Here is a 20,143-nt window from a genome sequence, read left to right on the forward strand (position 1 = left end):
GCGCCCGTGGGAGGAGATGGGCGATGGAGGCATGTCGGGGACTCACGCTGCCTTTGCCGACAGGTAACGCCCATCCCGCCCCCGGTGACGGGTCCCTGCCCCCGGCACAGAAAACGAGAACGAAGAAAAAGGCCAAGTCCAGCCACTACCGCCGGGAGAAGAAACAGGGAGGTGAGTGTGGGCGCGGCATGTGGCAGCGCCAGCGGCTCCTTCTTCTGGCAGCGAACGCCCCGGCAGCCCAGCCAGTGAGGGAGCTGCTAGCTGTGACGCCCGCGGCAATGGCAGCCGGGCAGCACCGCTCCTGGCTCTTCTGTCTGCCGGGGAGCCGATGGCCCCATTGGTGTAACCCCCGTGTCAGGGCCCGCTCCCAAGTCACACCAACCCCCCATCAGGGGCTCTGCTGGGAGGGGCACAGCCTGATTGGCCCACTGACACAATTCCCTCTGCTTCTCACACAGATCTGCCACCGCCCCCACTGCCACCGCCCAGCGAGGACCCCGGGGCCTCTGCTCAGCCCCCGGCGCCACCACCGGCCTGCGGCGCCTCCTCTCTGGAGAGGGACGTGAGCAGTGCCGGCGCCGCAGAGCGGAGAGCCGGCCATCGGACCGCGCTGGGCCAGCACCAGCACCGAGACGGTAACGCCAGCCACCGCCCGACCTCACCGGGGGCGTCCCAGCTCGCTCTCGCTGGGCTGGGGGCTGGTTCCCAGAGTGCTCTGGGTCCCCCTGTGCAGCACCCACCCGAAACCAGCCACCCTCGGGCACGGACAGGCATGTGCCTGGTGTGATTCCATTGCACAGCACCCTGCTAGCCATACACGGAGCCCGACCCTCCCGATGTCTAGCCCCACAGCTGGCTCCTGGGAGGGCCCACGTGGCCCCGGGGCCGGGCTGCGGGGTGGGGCGCACGTGGTGGCAATGCAGTTCCATGGCAGGGCACTGCGGGTCTCCGAGGTGCCCTGCAGCCAGACTCCAGAGGAGGCCGTGGGCATCCTGGCCCCTGCCCAGGAGCTGTGGGCACTGGGTACATTAAAGATCAAACGCCAAGGGGAGGCAGGGCTTAGCCACGAGTGCCTGAGCTGCATCTGAGCCTGAGCGGCTCCGTGGGCCCATCCCCTGCCATGTGCTGCAGGGGGCTCCCTGCAGGGCCCCGTCCCGACAGGCGCATCCGCTGCGCGTGTTGGGCAGGGGGTGCGGGAGGCAGCGCCAGCCCTACCCACGCGCCTGCCCCTTCCCTTGCAGCGGAGGAGATCGCCCCGTACAGCAGGCCCAACTTCCTCTCCAGAGGCCAGGTGTCAAGCAACTGCTCCACGACCGGCAGCTCCTCCTCCAGGGGCTCGACGGGGTCCCGGGGCCACGGCTCCGGCCGCAGCAGGACAGCCGGGGACCGGAGTGAGGTGAGCCAAGGCGCGTGACTTGGGGGGCCTGCCACGCACTGGGGAACAGGATGAGGTGGCACCGGGCAGCGAGCTGCAGGGACAGTGTCTTGCAGCGTGGCAGAGGCAGGGCAGGACACGGGGCCCCCCTGGGGTGGGGCTGCTCTGTGGGGTGCCAAGCGTGGGCTGGATGGGGCTGGCTCCCTTTCCCTGCACTGCAAACTGCACCGGGGCTGGTCTGCTGTCCTGGAGCTCCCGCCGGTGCGGGAGGGCGTTTGCTAAGAGGGGCAGGGAGGGCTCAGAACAGGCTGCCTTGGCACCCAGGGGCCTGGCCTGGCCAGGGGAGTCTCCTGGCAAGCCAGACCCGTTTGGGGGCTTTAACCTTGCCCTGGGGGAGGGAGAAGCCCCATCCACATGGGCCCTGCTATGCTGCGGGGAGCCCCGGGAGGGGCCCGCTGGCTCGGAGACGGCTGGGTGGTGCTGTGGTGGGCTGGGCATGGCGGGGGGCATTCCCAATGGATCCCACCTCAGGGCAGCAGCCCCAAAGGAGTCCTGGGGAGGGGAATGCCACGCCGGGGCAGGGGAGGATGGCCCCACAGAAAGAGCCAGCTTGGATCCCCCCCGGCCATGACTGCCAGCGACAGGCGGGGCTGCTGTGGCATTTCCCCATGGCCAGTGGGCATCGCCCCAGGAGCTAGCGAGCTCTGGGGCTGGGGCCCGTGCTCTCTGCAGCCAGGGGCGGGGCAGAGGGGCCCGGCCAAGCCGTGCTGCAGCTGGCCCGTGCCCACGATGGCCTTAGCCCCTCCCAGGTCCAGGTCCGGTCCCGGGTCCCAGCCCTGCTGACCATTTTCTCTCTTTGCAGGAGAAGAGATGAAGCCAGCGCCCCTGGCTGAGTGAGCGGAGGCAGGCTGAGAGCAGGGCTCTGCCCTGAGATCTGGGCTTTGGTTTGGTTTAATTGACGACACTGTGACTGGAGCCGGGCGGCCCAGTCCCTTGTAAATAGGTGGGGTTGGGAGCGGCAGGCCAGGGCCCAGGCAGGCGGCGGGTGAGGCCTGCATGGGCCCGGTCAGTACCAAGCCGGCAGTTGTGCCAAGGAAGGTTTGCGCCCAGCAGGGCAGGGGCAGGCAGCTGGGGCAGGAGCGCCCCCCAGCCTGGCGCAGAGAGCAGCCCACCCGCACGGCACGCGTTGCCCGTGGGGCACTGCCAGCCCAGCCAGCCCCTCGGGTGGGCAGGGCTGTTTTTTGGTAGCTAATGAACCCTTTTGTAAAACCACCAATAAAGCTGTTTGTTACCCTGGATGGAGCGACGGGCTTTGCTTATGTGGGGGGGGCAGGGGAGGGCTGGGCCCTGGGTGATGGGTGGCAGCAGGGGCTGCCCTGGGGAGGGGGAGGGCATGTCTTCGGCCTCAGAATATTCCCTAAACGTGCTCAATGCCACACTGCCCGGCTGGCACCCGCTGCTGTGCGGGGCGGGCTCCTCGCCTGCACCGTTAGCCAAAGCTCAGATTATCGCAAGTGAAAACGTAGCAACCATCTCGCCTGTTCCCCACCTGGTGCCATTTACCCGCTGGCCCCTGCCCAGGGTGGCCCCGGGTTCGTTCTGTGTCTCGTCCGTGGCACTGCCGGGCTCCGGCCCCCGCCCCAGCTGAGCGAGGGGTCACTTCAAACCCGCGTCACCAGCAGGCAGGGACAGCGATCAATGGGGCTGGCAAAAGCTTTTTATAAACCCTAAACTGGGGCTTGGCCTGGGGGCCGGATGCAGTACTCAGCGAAGGGGGGAGGGACAGCCCAGCATGGCACTCAGCACCATGGCAGCGCACTAAGGGCTGGGCCTGCTGTGCGGGCATGGGGGGCGGGAGGACTTGGAGCTGAGCAGGCGGGGCACTTGGGGCACTGTGAGATGCCATGTCTGCCAACACGCTGCCTGTGCCCGCCTGTGCCTGTGCCCAAGCCTGACCTCCCACACATCTATGCCCAGCCCACTGTGAATCTGGGCACAAGCTCACCGGAGCAGGAGACGTGCTACTGCTCTGGGACGGGCCTTGTTCCCCTCTCCCCAGCCCGTGCGCGTATCCGCTGCACCGTGCTGAGCGCAGCCCTGGCCGTGTCAGCTGAGCCTGCTCGGGGCACGACTAGGGCGCATGGGGGTCAGAGTGCTAGTGTCCCGGCTACACGTGTGTCTGGCGAGTGCAGCTGCCCCAGGAGGTGGCAGCAGGTCACAGCTTGGCAAGTGCTGAGCCGAGGGGTCTCTGTGTCTCCCTTCACTGCTGGGACAGCTGTACCTCTGCCCATGGGGCCAGCATGCCATCCACTGGCAGTGCCGGGCCGTAGGGCCAGTGCAGGGGGGAGCTGCAGATGCAGTGTTTGCAGGCACCAGAACATGTCACTTCACTGCTGGGACAGCTGTACCTCTGCCCGTGGGGCCAGCAAGCCATCCGCTGGCAGTGCCGGGCCGTAGGGCCAGTGCAGGGGGGAGCTGCAGATGCAGTGTTTGCAGGCACCAGAACATGTCCTGGAGTCCTGGCAAGCCACTTACAGCTGCGCCGGGGACGTTCAGTGCAGGGGGGGAGCTGCAGGCGCAGTGTTTGCAGGCACCAGAACATGTCCTGGAGTCCTGGCAAGCCACTTACAGCTGCGCCGGGGACGTTCAGTGCAGGGGGGGAGCTGCAGGCGCAGTGTTTGCAGGCACCAGAACACGTCCTGGAGTCCTGGCAAGCCACTTACAGCTGCGCCGGGGACGTTCAGTGCAGGTGGGAGCTGCAGACGCAGTGTTTGCAGGCACCAGAACATGTCCTGGAGTCCTGGCAAGCCACTAAAGCTGCGCCGGGGACGTTCAGTGCAGGGGGGAGCTGCAGGCGCAGTGTTTGCAGGCACCAGAACACGTCCTGGAGTCCTGGCAAGCCGGGGATGTTGGGAAGCTGAGGTGGCTGGTGCTGAGCTCCTGCAGCGCTCCCTCCCTCAGCGGCCCGTGAGCGGGGAGAGCGGGGCTGACGGTGTAGAAGTCCCCAGCGCTCCCAGCAGCATCTGGGCGAAGGTCCCAGGCTAGGGGGCACCGCTGCACTCAGCTCTCGGCTGCTGGTGCTGCTGTGCTCAGACTCAGATCCCTGGCTGGGAGTTGTGCCCAGGCCTCCTAGGAGCAGCAGGGCTGTGGGTCACCTCCCATCACACCCCCTCCCCCCGGTTACCTCCCTCCCTGCCCCCCCCCAGGAATGGGGGGGGCAGCAGCAGAGTGAACGTCACCTCCCAAGTCCCACATGCAGCCCGGCCTGTGTGCAAATCCATCCTGCTGCTCTGGGGGGTGAGGGGCATAAACAGGAATCGCAAATAGGAGCCGAGAGGGTAGCTTACCTCTGTATTTGGCATTGGTGGGACTGTGCTGTGTCCAGTTCTGGAGGATGTGGATAAATTAGAAGGGTCAGGGAAGAGCCACTAGAATGATTAAAGGATGAGAAAACTCGCCTGGGGGCATTCTGCATGAAAAAATCCTGTGCCCAAACATTACAAATTCTGTGCACGGTATTTTAAAATTCTGCAAAATTCTACAAATTTTATTTGTCAAAACAACACTACATAATCCCACCGGTTTCATTTATTTTCATAATTTATTTCAAAGTACCTGTCAGCAAGTATGTAACAATACAGCCACACGCAAAATTTCCCCCAGAAGTAGAGAGTTAAAGAAACCCCCATGACAACCCAGTGCCTGTTTCTCTGCCCCCTTCCCCACTTCCCCAGAGCCCAGCTGGGGGGGGGGCAGAAACCCACAATCCCCCCCCCAGTCCAGCCATTGCCCCCCCCCAGCCAAGCACCCAAACCCCCTCTTCCCCAGAACCCAGCCGGGACCCTCCAGCCCAGATACCTGCACCTGCACCCTCACTCCCCGAGCCCAGCTGTGCCCCCCAGCCCAGACACCCCCTGACCCCCCAAGCCCAGGGATTCAAAGGGAGAGGCTTGCAATTGCATGGAGTTTCCTGCATACCTCCCTCAGGGCATGCTGGGAACTGCAGCTGGCAGGAGCCCTCTAGCCCCCCCCAGTATCTTCTATGTGCGAGCTGGGTTCTGCTGGGTCCAGTGGCCCCTAGTGGTGGCCAGCAGCACTGCAGCCCATTTCTGTGGGAGGGGGGGCGGAAAGGAAATTCTGCACGCACGGTGATTTCTGCAAAATTCTGCATTGCGCAGTGGTGCAGAATTCCCCCAGAAGTAAGTGATGGACTCAAAGTTATGACCCTGTTAAGCTAATTAGTGATGACCATCCCGATGTGCAGAAAGAATAGCAAATATGGCAGGCGACCAGCTTGGCTTAACAGAGAAATCTTTGGTGAGCTTAAATACAAAAAGGAAGCTTACAAGAAGTGGAAACTTGGACAGATGACATGGGAGGAGTATAAAAATATTGCTTGAGTATGCAGGGGTGTAATCAGGAAGGCCAAAGCACAATTGGAATTGCCGCTAGCAAGGGATGTGAAGGGTAACAAGAAGGGTTTCTACAGGTATGTTAGCAACAAGGTGGTCAGGGAAAGTGTGAGACCCTTACTGAATGAGGGAGGCAACCTAGTGACAGAGGATGTGGAAAAAGCTGAAGTACTCAATGCTTTTTTTGCCTCAATCTTCACAGACAAGGTCAACTCCCAGACTGTATGGGGCGGAGGTGAGCAGCCCTCAGTGGTGAAAGAACAGGTTAAGGACTATTTAGAAAAGCTGGACGTGCACAAGTCCATGGGGCCAGATGCGCTGCATCCGAGGGTACTGAGGGAGTTGGCTGATGTGATTGCAGAGCCATTGACCTTTATCTTTGAAAACTATGGTGATTGGGGGAGGTCCCGGATGACTGGAAAAAGGCTAATGTAGTGCCCATCTTTAAAAAAGGGAAGGAGGAGAATCTGGGGAACTGCAGCCCAGTCAGCCTCTCCTCAGTCCCTGGAAAAATCAAGGAATCAATTTTGAAGCATTTGGAGGAGAGGAAGGTGATCAGAACCAGTCAACATGGATTCACCAAGGGCAAGTCATGCCTGACCAGCCTGATTGCCTTCTATGATGAGAAAACTGGCTCTGTGGATATGGGGAAAGCAGTGGATGTGATATATCATGACTTTAGCAAAGCTTTTGATATGGTTTCCCACAGTATTCTTGCCAGCAAGAAAGCTGGCTAGATCATCAGGCTCAATGGGTAGTGATCAATGGCTCGATGTCTAGTTGGCAGCCGGTATCAAGCGGGAGTGCCCCAAGGGTCGGTCCTGGGGCTGGTTTCGTTCAACATCTTCATTAATGATCTGGATGATAGGATGGACTGCACCATCAGCAAGTTCATGGATGAGATTAAGCTGGGGGGAGAGGTAAATACACTGGAGGGTAGGGATAAGGTCCAGAGTGACCTAGATGGATTGGGCCAAAAGAAATCTGATGAGGTTCAACAAGGGCAAGTGCAGAGTCCTGCACTTAGGATGGAAGAATCCCATGTACTGCTACAGACTAGGGACCGACTGGCTAAGCAGCAGTTCTGCAAAAAAGGACCTGGGGATTTGTGACGATGCGGTTCTGGTGGGACCCAACTGAGAGTGCCAAATCAGGACCAATTGCTTAAACAGGGCAGTCACAGCCCTAGGCTGGGGTTTTTCCACCTCTAAGGCAAACCAAACCAGCCAGACAAAAGGGACTTCGGTCTCACCCCACTGGCTAACCACAAGTCACACAAGCAATTTCCTTAGACACTCCAGTCTTCCAGTATCACCACCAGTGCACTCGTCCTGGGGATGAATGGTTATGAAAACCAACACCCCAATAAAAGAAAAAGGTTCTCTCGATCCCAAAGGACCAAGCCCCAGACCCAGGTCAATATACACATCAGATCTTACCCACAAATCACGCTGTTGCCAATCCTTTAGAATCTAAAATCTAAAGGTTTATTTACAAAGGGAAAAAGGTAGAGATGAGAGGTAGAATTGGTTGAATGGAATCAATTACATACAGTAATGGCAAAGTTCTTAGTTCAGGCTTGCAGCGGTGATGGAGTAAACTGCAGGTTCAAATCAAGTCTCTGGAGTACATCCCCCGCTGGGATGGGTGCTCAGTCCTTTGTGCAGAGCTTCAGCTTGTAGCAAAGTCCCTCCAGAGGTAAGAAGCAGGGTTGAAGACCAGATGGAGATGATGCATCAGCCTTATATAGGCTTTTCCAGGTGTAAGAAGCTCTTTGTTCTTACTGTGGAAAATCACAGCAAAATGGAGTCTGCAGTCACATGGACAAGTCTCTGCATACCTTGCTGAGTCACAAGACGTGTCTGCCTTCTCTCCATGGGTCAATTGTGTAGCTGATGGTCCTTAATGGGCCATCAAGCAGGCTAAGCAGAGCTAACACCAGCTTGTCTGGGATGCTTCCCTCAGAAGCACAGCACCAACTTGAAATACAGACAGCATAGAGCCAACATTCATAACTTCAACTAAAATGATACAAACATACAGACAGCATAATTATAACCAGCAACCCATAATCTGGTCTTAGACACCTTAGATGACCCCCTTTATCTAAGATTTGGTGCCACTACAGGACCTTGGTTGCAACCCATGTTCTATATGGTCCCCATTTATATCAATAACGTCACAGGATTACAGTGGACGAGAAGCTGGATATGAATCAGCAGTGGGCCCTTGTTGCCAAGAAGGCTAACGGCATATTGGACTGCATTAGTAGGAGCGTTGCCAGCAGACCATGGGAAGTGATTATTTCCCTCTATTCAGCACTGGTGAGGCCACATCTGGAGTATTGCGTGCAGTTTTGGGCCGCCCACTACAGAAAGTACCTGGCGACGCGACCTTCAGGTTGATAAAAAAAAATGGGGACCCCTGGAACCAGCTAGGAGGGCCCAGGATGATGAAGAGACTATGGATCTGTGGTTGCATACCATACCCCGGGGGGTGGGGCATGATGAAAATGATGACTACAGAAAGTATGTGGACAAATTGAAGAGAGGCCAGCGGAGGGCAACTAAAATGATTAGGGGGCTGGGGCACATGACTTATGAGTAGAGGCTGAGGGAACTGGACTTATTTAATCTGCAAAAGAGAAGAGTGAGAGGGGATTTGATAGCAGCCTTCAACTACCTGAAGGGAGGTTCCAAAGAGGATGGAGCTTGGCTGTTCTCAGTGGTGGCAGATGACAGAACAAGGAGCAATGGTCTCAAGTTGCCATGGGGGAGGTCTAGGTTGGATATTAGGAGACACTATTTCACTAGGAGGGCGGTGAAGCACTGGAATGGGTCACCCAGGGAGGTGGTGGAATCTCCATCCTTAGAAGTTTTTAAGGTCAGGCTTGACAAAGCCCTGGCTGGGATGATTTAGTTGGGGATTGGTCCTGCTTTGAGCAGGGGGTGGGACTAGATGACCTCCTGAGGTCTCTTCCAACCCTGATATTATATGATTCTATGATTTGATCACAGCCTATAAGTACCTATATGGGGAACAAATATTGACTAAGAGGCTCTTCAATGTAGCCGGGAAAGGTCTAACTTGGTCCATGGCTGGAAGTTGAAGCTAGACTAAGTCAGACTAGAAATAAGGGGTACATTTTTGACAGTGAGTAATTTCCCAAGGGTCGTGGTAGATTCTCCATCACAGGCAATGTTTAAAGCCACATTGGCTGTTAATCCAACAGCTCTGCTCTAGGCATTATTATGGGGCAGGTCTTTGACCTGTGCTATGCAGGAGGCCAGACTAGATGGTCACAATGGTCCATTCTGGCCTTGGACTCTATGACGTTCTGCCTGGCTGCCCCGTGCCAGGTAGTGAGTCTGGCTCTGCAGTCCAAGAAGGGGAATTGTAAACTCACAGGACTAGTGCAGTCCCCTGCACTCGTGACAGGACTAAGTATTATCTAGACCATCCCTGACAGGTGTTTGTCTAACCTGCTCTTAAAACTCTCCAATGATGGAGATTCCACAACCTCCCTAGGCAATTTATTCCAGTGCTTAACCACGCTGACAGAAAGTTTTTCCTAATGTCCTAAACCTCCCTTGCTGCAACTGAAGCCCATTGCTTCTTGTCCTGTCCTCAGAGGTTAAAGAGAACAATTTTTCTCTGTCCTCCTTGTAACAACCTTGTATGTACTTGGAAACTGTTATCATGTCCCCTCTCAGTCTTCTCTTCTCCAGACTAAACAAACCCACTTCTTTCAATCGTCCCTCACAGGTCATGTTTTCTAGACCTTTCATCATTTTTGTTGCTCTTCTCTGGACTTTCTCCAATTTGTCCACATCCTTCCTGAAATGTGGCACCCAGAACTGGACACAATACTCCAGCTGAGGCCTAATCTGCACAGAATAGAGCAGAAGAATGACTTCTCGTGTCTTGCTTACAACACTCCTGTTAATACATCCCGGAATGATGTTCAGTTTTTTTGCAACGTCGTTACACTGTTGACTCATATTTCGCTTGAGTTCCACTATGACCCCCAGATCCCTTTCTGCAGTAACCCTTCCTAGGCAATTTCCCATTTTGTATGTGTGCAACTGATTGTTCCTTCCTAAGTGAAGTACTTTGCATTTGTCCTTATTGAATTTCATCTGATTTACTTCAGACCATTTCTCCAGTTTGTCCAGATCATATTGAATTTTAATCTTATCCCCTAAGGCACTTGCACCCCCTCCCAGCGTGGTATTGTCCGCAGATGTTGTCAGTGTGCTCGCTGATGCACCGGTGCCCTCCTCACTGAGGCATCACCGCTCCCGGAGGATGTGCTCGCACTCCAGCGCCCAGCCCATCGATCGCCCCGGAGCAGCACGATTGAGTCTCACACGGGCAGGGCTGTTCGAGTGACTCGGGAGGTGAAGTGAAGTTCACTGAGCGCTGGCACACCCAGCGGGGCAGGCGGTGGGGGCTGGGCGAGGGGCCGCGGCTCAGGCCAGGCCTGCCAGTGGTCTGGCTGTGCTGGAACCACAGAGTGAGCACCGACAGGCCAGGCCGGCCTCACGCCTGAGCTCCCACCCTGAGCAGCAGCCTCCTTGCAATGAACGGTGCCCACGAGTGCTGGGGCTCAGCTCCGCTCCATGTCCTGCACCGAGGGGGGGCCCAGCCGCCTCCCTCCCCGGTTCCTTCTCCTTCTGCATCAGTTCTAACCATCTGGGCTGGACAGCACAACTGGCACCGCCAGCCCTTCTGCCCTGCAGCCCCCGGCCCCACAGGGGCTCAAAGCACAGCCGGCGGCAGACACGGTCTCCCCGCTCAGCCCCCTGCTGCTCCTCACCAGCTGCCCAGACCTGAGCCGGGCCCAGCTCCGTGACAGTCCCGGGGCTTGTGCTCCCTACGCCGTACAGCACCCGGCACGTGAGAGGCCAGAGCACAGAGACCCCAACAACCACCCCACCTGCATGGCCCCTCGCCCCCCATCCGCCCAGCAGCCGGCCTTGGGGGGCCAGCTGTGTCCAGGCAAGAAGGCATGTCAGCCTGTGTCTCCCTCACAGAGCCTCCATCCCCTGCTTGCCTCCTCGCCTGGCCAGCCCCTGGAGGTTGTGTCCCCCATGTTGCCGCCTGTGTGGCTCTTTGGGTGGCAGTTTATATATATCCTCCCCCCCATGCAACAGCTGCGGTTCTCTGTCTGTTTGGGACCTTGCCCCACACCCACCCACCCACCCACCCACACACACACCCACACACACACACGGCTCAGTCACTGGGTTTCCCCTTGAACACAGTCACCCTTCAGCATAGCGGCTGTGGAGAAAGCGTTGGCATTACTGCTGTCTGCTGCCCCAGCGTCTGCAGGCCAGGCAGGGCTCCACAATAGCAACCCAACTGTGGCCAGACACGTTCCCAGTCGTCACAGCAGGGCCAGGCTGGGCACCGCATGCTCAGCGTGGGAGAGCCGGGTGGGGTTAAGATTTGGGGTTACGACGGCTAAGTGCCGGTGGGTGCCGACATGGCGGGAGGCAGTAGACTATGTTTATTGTGGCCAGCGGGTGGGTTTAAAGGTGCCCTGCAAAGAACCCAGCTGGGGCTGGTTCTGCCTCACCACTGCCGGCTAAAGTCTGGTTTGTGTTTTCAGAACAGTTTGGTTTTTTTCTGGAGGAGTGTCCGGGTGCCAGGGCCAGTCCTGCCTTGCTCAGGCTGTGGCCTGCGCAGTTACTGGTATGTGAGTTAACGAAGTCCAGTGTCTTTGGAGCAGAGTGACAATCCCCCAGCCACTCGCAGACCATCAGGAATAACAAGGGAGAGGAGACCTAATGGGCAAACTAGGAGAAGTCCCTCTTTTCTCCCCCACCCATGGGTGCTTTGTGCCCAGCACAGCAGCCAGCGGCCTGGATGCCACCCACCTGATCTACCAGATGGGTGAGTTCTGTCCTGGCATGGCAGGGAAATGCCACCCACCTGATCTACCATCTGCCTTCTGCATTGGGGCTTTACCACTCAGAAAGACGCCGGTTGGGGCTTTGCGTGCAAGTGAGCATACCATGCTACCATGTTGGTGTTCGCACCCCAGCGCGCGCCCATGAATAGCCATGTCTGACTGGCGCTGGGGATGGATGGGTGGCATTTCCCTGCCATGGCAGGGCAGAACTCACCCATCTGGGCATGGCTAACCCAGCCCTGCCAGTTGCACTGCACTGAAGGGAAGATTTCCCAGCCCAGCGAGACTCCTCAGCCCATCAGTAAGTGCCCACCAGACTCCCCACTATTTTCTCTCTAGGACATAAAATAAACCAGCACAAAATTCCCTGCCCAGCTGTGTCGTCTCCAGAGGGGCATTGCCAACACTTGGCAGCAGACTCCACGGGCCCACTGGCTCTGGAGAAGCCCTGCAGTCCCAGGAGGAGCTGCTGGCTCCTGAATGGAGTTGACGTGTTTTCCTGCCTGGCCTGCAGACGCTAAACTCAGCATCCCCAGCCCCACCCACCCCAGGTGCAGGGAGATGTTTGCGGCCTAGAGGGAAAGGGTCTGAATGATTGAGCACAAAGGCTGATGATTAGGTGCCCTGTTGAGAGCCCTGTTCACAGCCCAGCCGGAAGCCTGCCAGGAGCGCCGATAACCCCGCCAGCCCTGGCTCTCCGCCCGCCCACTGCACGCACATGGCAAAGGCAGAGGCTGTCACTCACGGGGCGGCTGGGCTGGCCCTGCATGGAGCCTGCCTGACCTCCGCAGGACCTGGTTACCCTGAGGTGACGTGTATGGGTTCCTGTACGGCAGTGCGTGGATTTCCCCAGGCAGCCAGGCTGGGGCGGGTAGTCAGGTCCCTGGAGATGCTGCCGGGCTTGGGACCGTGCGTGCGACTCTCCCAGCAGCAGGGCAGATGTGCAGAGGCCTGGCTGTGGCTGCAGGTCCCCTGGCTCCAGGTCTCTCTGCTCACCCAATGCCGATCTCTGCTCATCCCAGCCCAGGGCGTCGGGGAGGCAGAGCCAGGAGGCCCCCAGCACCGGTGCTGTGAGCCAGGCTGCCTGCACCGGACCTGGGGAGCCGGCCGAGCTGTGCTCCAGAGACCTGCACACACAGGTGATGGCCACGCTGGGGCCTCATCTGCCCTGCACAGGGGCAAGCCCCCAGCCCAGCGCTTTGACGTGCGGCTCAGGTTGCAGCTCAGCCTCTTGGCCCCCCCTCCCCCCCCACCCAAGCCACCCCATCCAGGTGCTGGCCACAGCTGTTTAGAGTGCTAGCCCGAGGCTCTTGAGCTGGGCTGGGAGGTGTGCTCCAAAATGCTGTGTAGACATCACCCTAGAGCCCCAGCTCCATGCCCAACCCCCTGATGCAGGGTCCAGGCCCCCTGGCCCAGACACCCATTGCCCAGCCCCCAGGAGCAGAGCACTCGCTAGGGCAATGCCGAGGGGAACGTGCCTCGCGGCCCGACCTGGAGCCGTGCTGCTGCAGAGCGGGGATGAGCCGCACGGCCCCAGTCGTGGGGAGGTGTTGGCAGAGGCCTGGCCCACAGCCCAGCTCCTGGGGCAGTTACATGTGCCTGGTTTCAGGGTCACAGCAACTCGTGCTCAAGGCTGAGGCATGTGGGACAATGTGCGCTGTAACCCGTCCTGCAGGGCTGCCCTGGGGGGAGGGGGGGGCAAGTGGGGCAATTGGCCCCAGACCCCGCAGGGGCCCCCACGAGAATACAGTATTCTATAGTATTGCAACTATTTTTATGGAAGGGGCCCCCAAAATTGCTTTGCCCCAGGCCCCCTGAAGCCTCTGGGTGGCCCTGCCATCCTGAGCATGGCTGCTAGGCAGTGACAAGGCCAGGGGACTGGAGACGCCAGAGCAATGCCCCACCTGCCCTGGGTGGTGTGCCTCGGGGAGGTGGGGACACGGGCCGCAGGCTGCCCTTGGGCACTCCAGCCCCCTATCCAGGGTAGGTGGATGGTCTGGGGCTCCCCACAGCAGCCTGGGTGCAGGAGGGCAGCAGGCAGCTGCAGCCGGGCGGGGTGGCCGCCTTTCCAAACACCTCCACTGCATGCTGGCCTGCTGGACCAAGGCGATTTAACTACTAGAGGGGACTCTCACAGCACTGAGCACCCGCAGCCGGGGGTGCTGGGCTGGGACACCCCCAGAGCCCCTGCTTTAGTGCACGTTGCAGTGACTGCGGCGGAGGGGCCCACCACACGCAGAGCCCCATGGAGTACAGGCTCCCTGCACGCTGGCCAGACAGGAGCCGAGGGCAGCCATGCCAGCGGGCGTGAACTGATTGCCAGAGACGCGAGTGCTGAGGCAAATGAAGCCCCCCGCAGGCTCTTCGATAGCACTCGCAGCTGTCAGGCGTTTGTTTCCAGCCGCCTTTCATTGCAGCGCGAGGCCCAGGCAGTGGAGGGCTCCTGGGGCACTAACACACACGCCCCGTGGGTGCGGCCCCCATGGCTCGCCGGGCCCTGTGCAGCAGGTGATTCAGTGGCCAGCAGCTCGCTGGAGAAGCTCTCTTTATTTACAGGAATAAGGCCCCAGCACTGGGCAATCAGGCAGGTTAGGAAAACGCCTCACAACAGCCATGAGAGGAAATATTAAACGCTCCCAGGCTAGCGCCCCGCAGAGCTGAGCAAACCCGAACAGGCAATTGCCAAACAACCCCCAGCTTCGAGTGTGGTGATCCCAGCTGGGTGGCCAGGGCCGCCGGGCTCCCAGCTCCATCCTGGGCAGCAAATGCAGCTGCAGGGGACTCTAAACTCAGGGGTTCCCTGTATGCCCCAGGAAAAGCCCACGATGGCGGGTGCCCCAGACAGCGTCAGAGCAGAGATCGGCCCTGAAGCCAATAGCAGGAATCCTGGCTTGGCCCCCTACATGGAGCGCCAGCCTGTGAGTGGGGCAGTGGGTGGCGTCCTGCCAGGGACCGGGCACTCGAGAGAAAAGGAGGCAACGTTTGCTGGAAAGAGACGCCTGTGCCAAGCCCCATGGCCAGGCCATGTTGGGGGGGGGGGGGCTCCTCTTCTGCACGCAGCTGGTGTGGAGCCCGGTGAGGCCTCTGTGCTGCCCCATCTGCCTGGCCCTTCCCATCTCACGTGCTGAATGTTCCCCCTCAGCGTGTGGGGCAGCCTGGGGAATCCCTTTCCCACGGGATCGCAGCCCATTTGGGGGAAGCGTCAAAGGCCTTTCATCAGGGATTCTGTTGCCGGGCGTGTCTAGCGGGCACTGGGGGCGGGCACAGTAATAGCCAAGCGCTCGCCCCCAGGCCCATGGTGCCCGGAGAGTCTCTCTGGGCTTTGGGCATTACAGACGTTGCGCCCGCCTGGCATAGAACGTGCTCGGCTTTCTACGCCTGGACTCCTGTCGCCCCCACGTCCACGGGCTGCAGCACGACCCTGGTCTTCTCGCCTCTCCTGGGAATGGCAGAGCTGTTTGGCATGGGACTGTGGGCAGCGGGGCAGGGGGTCTGGCACTCGCCCATCGTCCCTGCAGTGGGGCTGCTGGACTCTGACATGCAGGCACCTGGAAAGGAATCACCTTTTACTAACAGCAGCAGCTGAGCAGGCTCAGAGCGTGACTCTGCTGTCCATGGACAGGACAGGCCTGGCATGGTTTGATCCAGCGTGGCTACTTCTGAGGCCAGGCCGGCACGAGAAGGGACAAGGTGCCAGTGAGCACTCAGAGGAAGAGACTGGCTTCTTCCCTGCAGCTGCCCTCACAGCCATCCCCCAGCGAGGCTGCGGCGGGGGAAGCCGGCTGCCCTGCAGCCGGCGCCCGTCTCTAGCCGAGCGTCTCACCTGCTCACCGAGGCATGCGGGTGTGCGAGGCTGGACAGGCCTGAGATGGCCAGCTAGCGCATTGGCACTCAATGGGGAACCTGGAGGCGCTGGGCAGTGAGGGCTGCACATGCTGGCCCAGCTCCCTGAGCCCCTCCCTGCTCGCAGATGCCCAGTGGGACCCAGGCGGCGATGCCGCACACACCGCAGCTACAGGGAGGCCAGCAGCATGCTCGTTGGGTGGCAGGAGAGCTGGCTCGAACTGTGATGGCCCTGGGGTAGGAGGGGCAGTGCCATGCTGTGGGGAGGCTGGAGCTTAGCCCAGGATCTGGGCAGGGCTGCATGGGATGGCAGTGCTGTTGTAATAATAGAGAGAGACCCACCACCTGAAAGAAGGAGGGGGGGGCGGTGTGCAGCCCAGGTGCCAGGGTGCCAGTTCATGCCAAGGTCCCCATGGCTCTACTAGACACTGACAGACCCAGGGCTGGAATCGCTGTAGCCCACAGGGGGGTTAATACTGGTCAAATAGGTATGAGGATGATAAGGACGTGTTTAGTGGTTGGCCTCTAGTGAATGCCTGGGAGATGCCACCTGCATTGATCTGTGTTCCATACTATTGCAGTGGCTGGAGGGTGAGCCTCTCTGAATCGCCACTAATTAGTGTGAGGAGCTGCTCTTCTGCAGAAATTGTTACACCCTCTCTTGAAGGAGGAGACCCAGCAATACCTCTGGTGGGCTCCTGCAACTGGAAACTCCTATATCCAGAGTGAGAAACTAAACGCTCTCCTGTCCTGCTCTCCTCCCTGTGAAGATGAGTCACGCGAGTGGACTCCTCCATCAGCTGAGTTTGCAGCTGAGACCACATGGTCGGAGGGGAATAAAACCCCCAGACAAAAGGAACTAGGTATCTGTGCTGCTTGGATTTGGGCGTGGGGGAGAGGAAGGAGTTTCCTAGGCATAAGCAAGGGATCCCCAGTGCTCAGCCTGGGTTAGCCCTAAAGGACAATAGAGCTCGCTGATTATAGCCACCTCTGTTACCCTTTGAAAGCTAAGACTGTACCTCATTGGTGTGTGTCTCTATTCACTTGCTTTACCCTTGTAAATAACTCTAGTTTTCTTCTCCTAGGTGTGACGTTATTGATATAAATGGGGACCATATAGAACATGGGTTGCAACCAAGGTCCTGTAGTGGCACCAAATCCTAAGTAAACTAAGACCAGGTTCTGGGTTGCTGGTTATGATTATGCTGTCTGTATGTCTGTGTATCATTTAGTAGTTGAAGTTATAAGTATTGGCTCTGTACTGTCTGTATTTTGTATTATGCGGCCCATTAAGGGCCATCAGCTACAATTGACCCATGGAGAGAAGGCAGACACGCCTAGACTCAGCAAAGTATGAGACAAAGAGATTCTTACACCTGGAAAAGTCTATATAAGGCTGATGCATCATCTCCATCTTGTCTTCAATCCTGCTTCTGACCTCTGGAGGACTTTGCTACAAACTGAAGCTTTACAGGGGGGACTGACGACCATCCGGTGGGGATGTATTCCAGAGACTCAATTTGAACCTGCAGTTTACTCCATCACTGCTGCAAGCCTGAACTAAGAACTTTGCCATTACTGTATGTAATTGATTCCATTTAACCAATTCTACCTCTCATCTCTACCTTTTCCCTTTGTAAATAAAACCTTTAGATTTTAGATTCTAAAGGATTGGCAACGTGATTTGTGGGTAAGATCTGATGTGTATATTGACCTGGGTCTGGGGCTTGGTCCTTTGGGATCGAGAGAACCTTTTCCTTTTATTGGGGTGTTGGTTTTCATAACCATTTATCCCCAGGACGAGTGCACTGGTGGTGATGCTGGGAGACTGGAGTGTCTAAGGAAATTGCTTGTGTGACTTGTGGTTAGCCAGTGGGGTGAGACCAAAGTCCTTTTTTTTTTTGGGCTGGGGTTTGGTTTGAGGTGGGTGGAAACTCCAGCCTAATTGGTCCTGATTTGGCACTCTCAGTTGGGTCCCGCCAGAATCGCTCTGTCACACTAGGTAATAAAGCTTCATGTAGTTTATTAGAGGATTGGCCACAAGCGTTGTCCTTGGTGAGACCTAACATGCAACTGACCTGGGGCAAGTGACTGGTCCCTGGGGACTGGGGGTACCTGACTACTGCTGTGATTCTTGGTCTTAAGGGTCACCTGTCAGGGAGATATGCGCCCGTGGGTGGCAAGCCGGCGCAGAGCACCCTGGGGCTGGCAGGGCTCCGTGTTCAGGCTGTCAGAGTGCCGGTGCAGTTTGCACTAGGGGCAGTTGGTTGGGTCAGGGGTTTGTGCCCAGGTTTTTATCACGCTGCCCTGAGGGTGGCACTCGCACTTGGGAGCGCTATGGAGCAGAGGGTGTTTGGCAGCAGGAAGGGGCTGGGGCACTTATCCAAGGAGTTGCCAGAGGGGGCTGTTTGGGGATTTTGCCTGCTCCCGGTCCCGGGCTGGGTGGGGAACTCTCCTCCCTTTCCTAGCCGCTGGGTAGGAGCGGGCTCCAGGACTCTCCCTTTGATTGTTCTGCCTCCCCTCCTGGGGCGTCTCCCAGTGGGTTTTTCTCGGTGCTCCCTAGGAGCCTTGGCGGTTCCCAGGCCCTGCTCTAGGGGTGAGCGGAGGCTGCTCCTGTGTCTGGCCTGGCTGGCACCTCGCCTAGGCACCGTGTGTCACAGGGAACGCCACAGAGGACAGGATTCTGTTCCAGCCCCAGCGTGGCAGCAAGGCCTGGAGCCAGGGCTCTGGGACCCTGCCAGGAGGGAGGGGCCCAGAGCTCAGGCTGCAGCCCACACCTGAACCTCTACACCCCAATGAAACAGCCCCACAGCCCGAGTCAGCTGGCAGGGGCCAGCCGCAGGGTCTAGGGGTAGACGTGCCCTGAAGGTCCCGGGGATGCTGAGGGCTCTGGCTGATCTCCTAGCGGGGGAGGAGGCAGTGCTGCGATGCCAGAGCAGGCCGGCCCGCCAGCGTCCCAGTCACCGTGTGCCAGGCAGCACCAGCACTAACACTTGCCGTTTGGCCCAGCGAGGGGCCGGGTCCCATTCAGTGCTGCCTTCCCCTCCGGCTTCTCAGCGGCAGGTGTCCCCTCGGGCCTCTGGGAGTACTTGGCCTCCATGTCCTCCAGCCAGCCGGTGCTCCACTCCCAGGTGGGAAGGGGAAGGGGCTCTGCTCCAGCCCACGCCGCGCCCTCCCAGCGCTCGGGACGGGGAAGGAACCTATCCAGCGGGGAGGCGGGCGGCGAGAAGTCTGTGGGAAAGAGCAACCCCGAGTTACGCTGCGAGGCTCACGGAGGGGCTGGGTGAGAGTCAGGGACCCCCGGGCTGGCCTGATGGTAAGGCAGCCCTGCGGCAGGAGCAGCAGAAGGGCAGTGTGGCTGCCGCAGCACAGGGCAAAGGGCCAGGCCATTCCCATGCCAGTGTTCGGCAGGTGGAGCAGAGCTCGGAGCCCACTCCAGGGGCTGCCAGGGCACGTGCGTCTCAGAGCAGGGGTGGGCGTGACCCTGACGTCCGGCCACTGAATGGGGACAGGCCTGACCTCGGTGCTCAGGTGGCTCCCCCCAGCCCAGGGCAGGTGGCCTCTCGCCGCTAGTTGAGAAGTGGTGCTAGGATGCTGGAATCATTGCCACATCGCTGGCACCGCACAGGGCCGGTGTCCTATCCACGGCGCTGGAACCACCAGCTGGCACCTCAGGCAGCCAGGCCCCTCTGCAGACACAGGCCTCTCCTCAGAGCCTGCTCCCTTTGCAGCTTCCTGCAGGGCTCCTGGGCTGCAGCAGCCTCCTGCCCCCTGGCTCCCATCCTGGGGCCAGCTCTGGCCCTTCCCCTCACAGGCACAGTGTAGGTGCGTGCCGGGCACACCGCGGAGCTAGGCTGGGAGTGACGCATAGGGCTGGCACTGCAGCGGGCGCTGGCGGGAGGAGGAGCTGCGCCTTGGGCCAATGAAGCTGTTTCAGCTGGACAAGGTCCAAGCAGCCCGGAGAGGAGCTAACCCAGCTGGGTCCCGCTGGGCCCTTCAGGAAAGGCAGCGCCTGGAGCACTGTTGCCTGCGGACGGGGTGTGAGTTGTGTAAACGTGGGCGCCATAGGGCATGGCTGAGCTCAGCGCATCAAATACCCTGCATAGCTCCAGGGCCTCAGTGAGGGGCACGTGGGTCCCCGAGAGCCCCCTGCCCTGGGTGAGGGGCACGCGGGTCCCCGAGAGCCCCCCGCCCTGGGTGAGGGGCTGGACATAGCTGGGAGCAGTTCTGGGCCCAGTAACTAACAGACTCATGTGGCTCCCCAAAGAGCTAAGGGGGCCACAGGCCCGTCTGGCTCTCTAGCCGGCTCTGCCCAGGCGGTTCGTCAGCGATTCTGGGCAGGATGCACCCAGACCGCGCGGCTCGTTTCCTGTTGGTCTCTCGCCTGCTCCCAGTGCTGTCAGTTTGGGTTAACGGTGGCTCTGGGGGACTTGGAGTGACAGCGGATTTACTGAAGCCCAGACCCCGAGCAGCAGGCGCAATGCCTGAGGCTGCAGTGTGCAGAGAGTGGGGCTCTGGCCTGGCCTGATCCCCCCATCCGGGGCCCCTCTGCGGGGCCGGCGGGCAGCGCATGGGCACAGCTGGGTTCTGCTA

At 59.2% G+C, this 20,143-nt stretch overlaps 2 protein-coding genes across 5 annotated transcripts in view; one reads left to right on the forward strand and one right to left on the reverse strand.

The window, feature by feature from the left end:
- LOC120375836 (roundabout homolog 3-like) overlaps positions 1–2,666 on the forward strand; it is a 130,665-nt gene extending 127,999 nt beyond the window's left edge. For all 3 annotated transcript variants that reach the window (XM_039496796.1, XM_039496794.1, XM_039496795.1), the window contains 4 exons: positions 64–171; positions 459–635; positions 1,242–1,396; positions 2,238–2,666. In XM_039496796.1, the coding sequence (XP_039352730.1) occupies positions 64–171; positions 459–635; positions 1,242–1,396; positions 2,238–2,249 (452 nt within the window). In that variant the 3' untranslated portion in view covers positions 2,250–2,666. The remainder of the gene's footprint in view (positions 1–63; positions 172–458; positions 636–1,241; positions 1,397–2,237) is intronic.
- An 11,655-nt stretch (positions 2,667–14,321) lies between these two features.
- Positions 14,322–20,143, reverse strand: part of ROBO4 (roundabout guidance receptor 4) — a 70,042-nt gene continuing 64,220 nt past the window's right edge. Inside the window, exons 19-20 of one of the 2 annotated variants that reach the window (XM_039496120.1) lie at positions 18,548–18,781; positions 14,322–15,255 (exon numbers count right to left, since the gene is read on the reverse strand). In XM_039496120.1, coding sequence (XP_039352054.1) covers positions 15,080–15,255; positions 18,548–18,781 — 410 coding nt within the window. In that variant the 3' untranslated portion in view covers positions 14,322–15,079. The remainder of the gene's footprint in view (positions 15,256–18,547; positions 18,782–20,143) is intronic. The other variant, XM_039496122.1, reaches the window with a different exon arrangement.

This window comes from Mauremys reevesii, linkage group 12 (genome assembly GCF_016161935.1).
Source record: "Mauremys reevesii isolate NIE-2019 linkage group 12, ASM1616193v1, whole genome shotgun sequence".
In the NCBI taxonomy this organism is placed as follows: domain Eukaryota; kingdom Metazoa; phylum Chordata; order Testudines; family Geoemydidae; genus Mauremys; species Mauremys reevesii.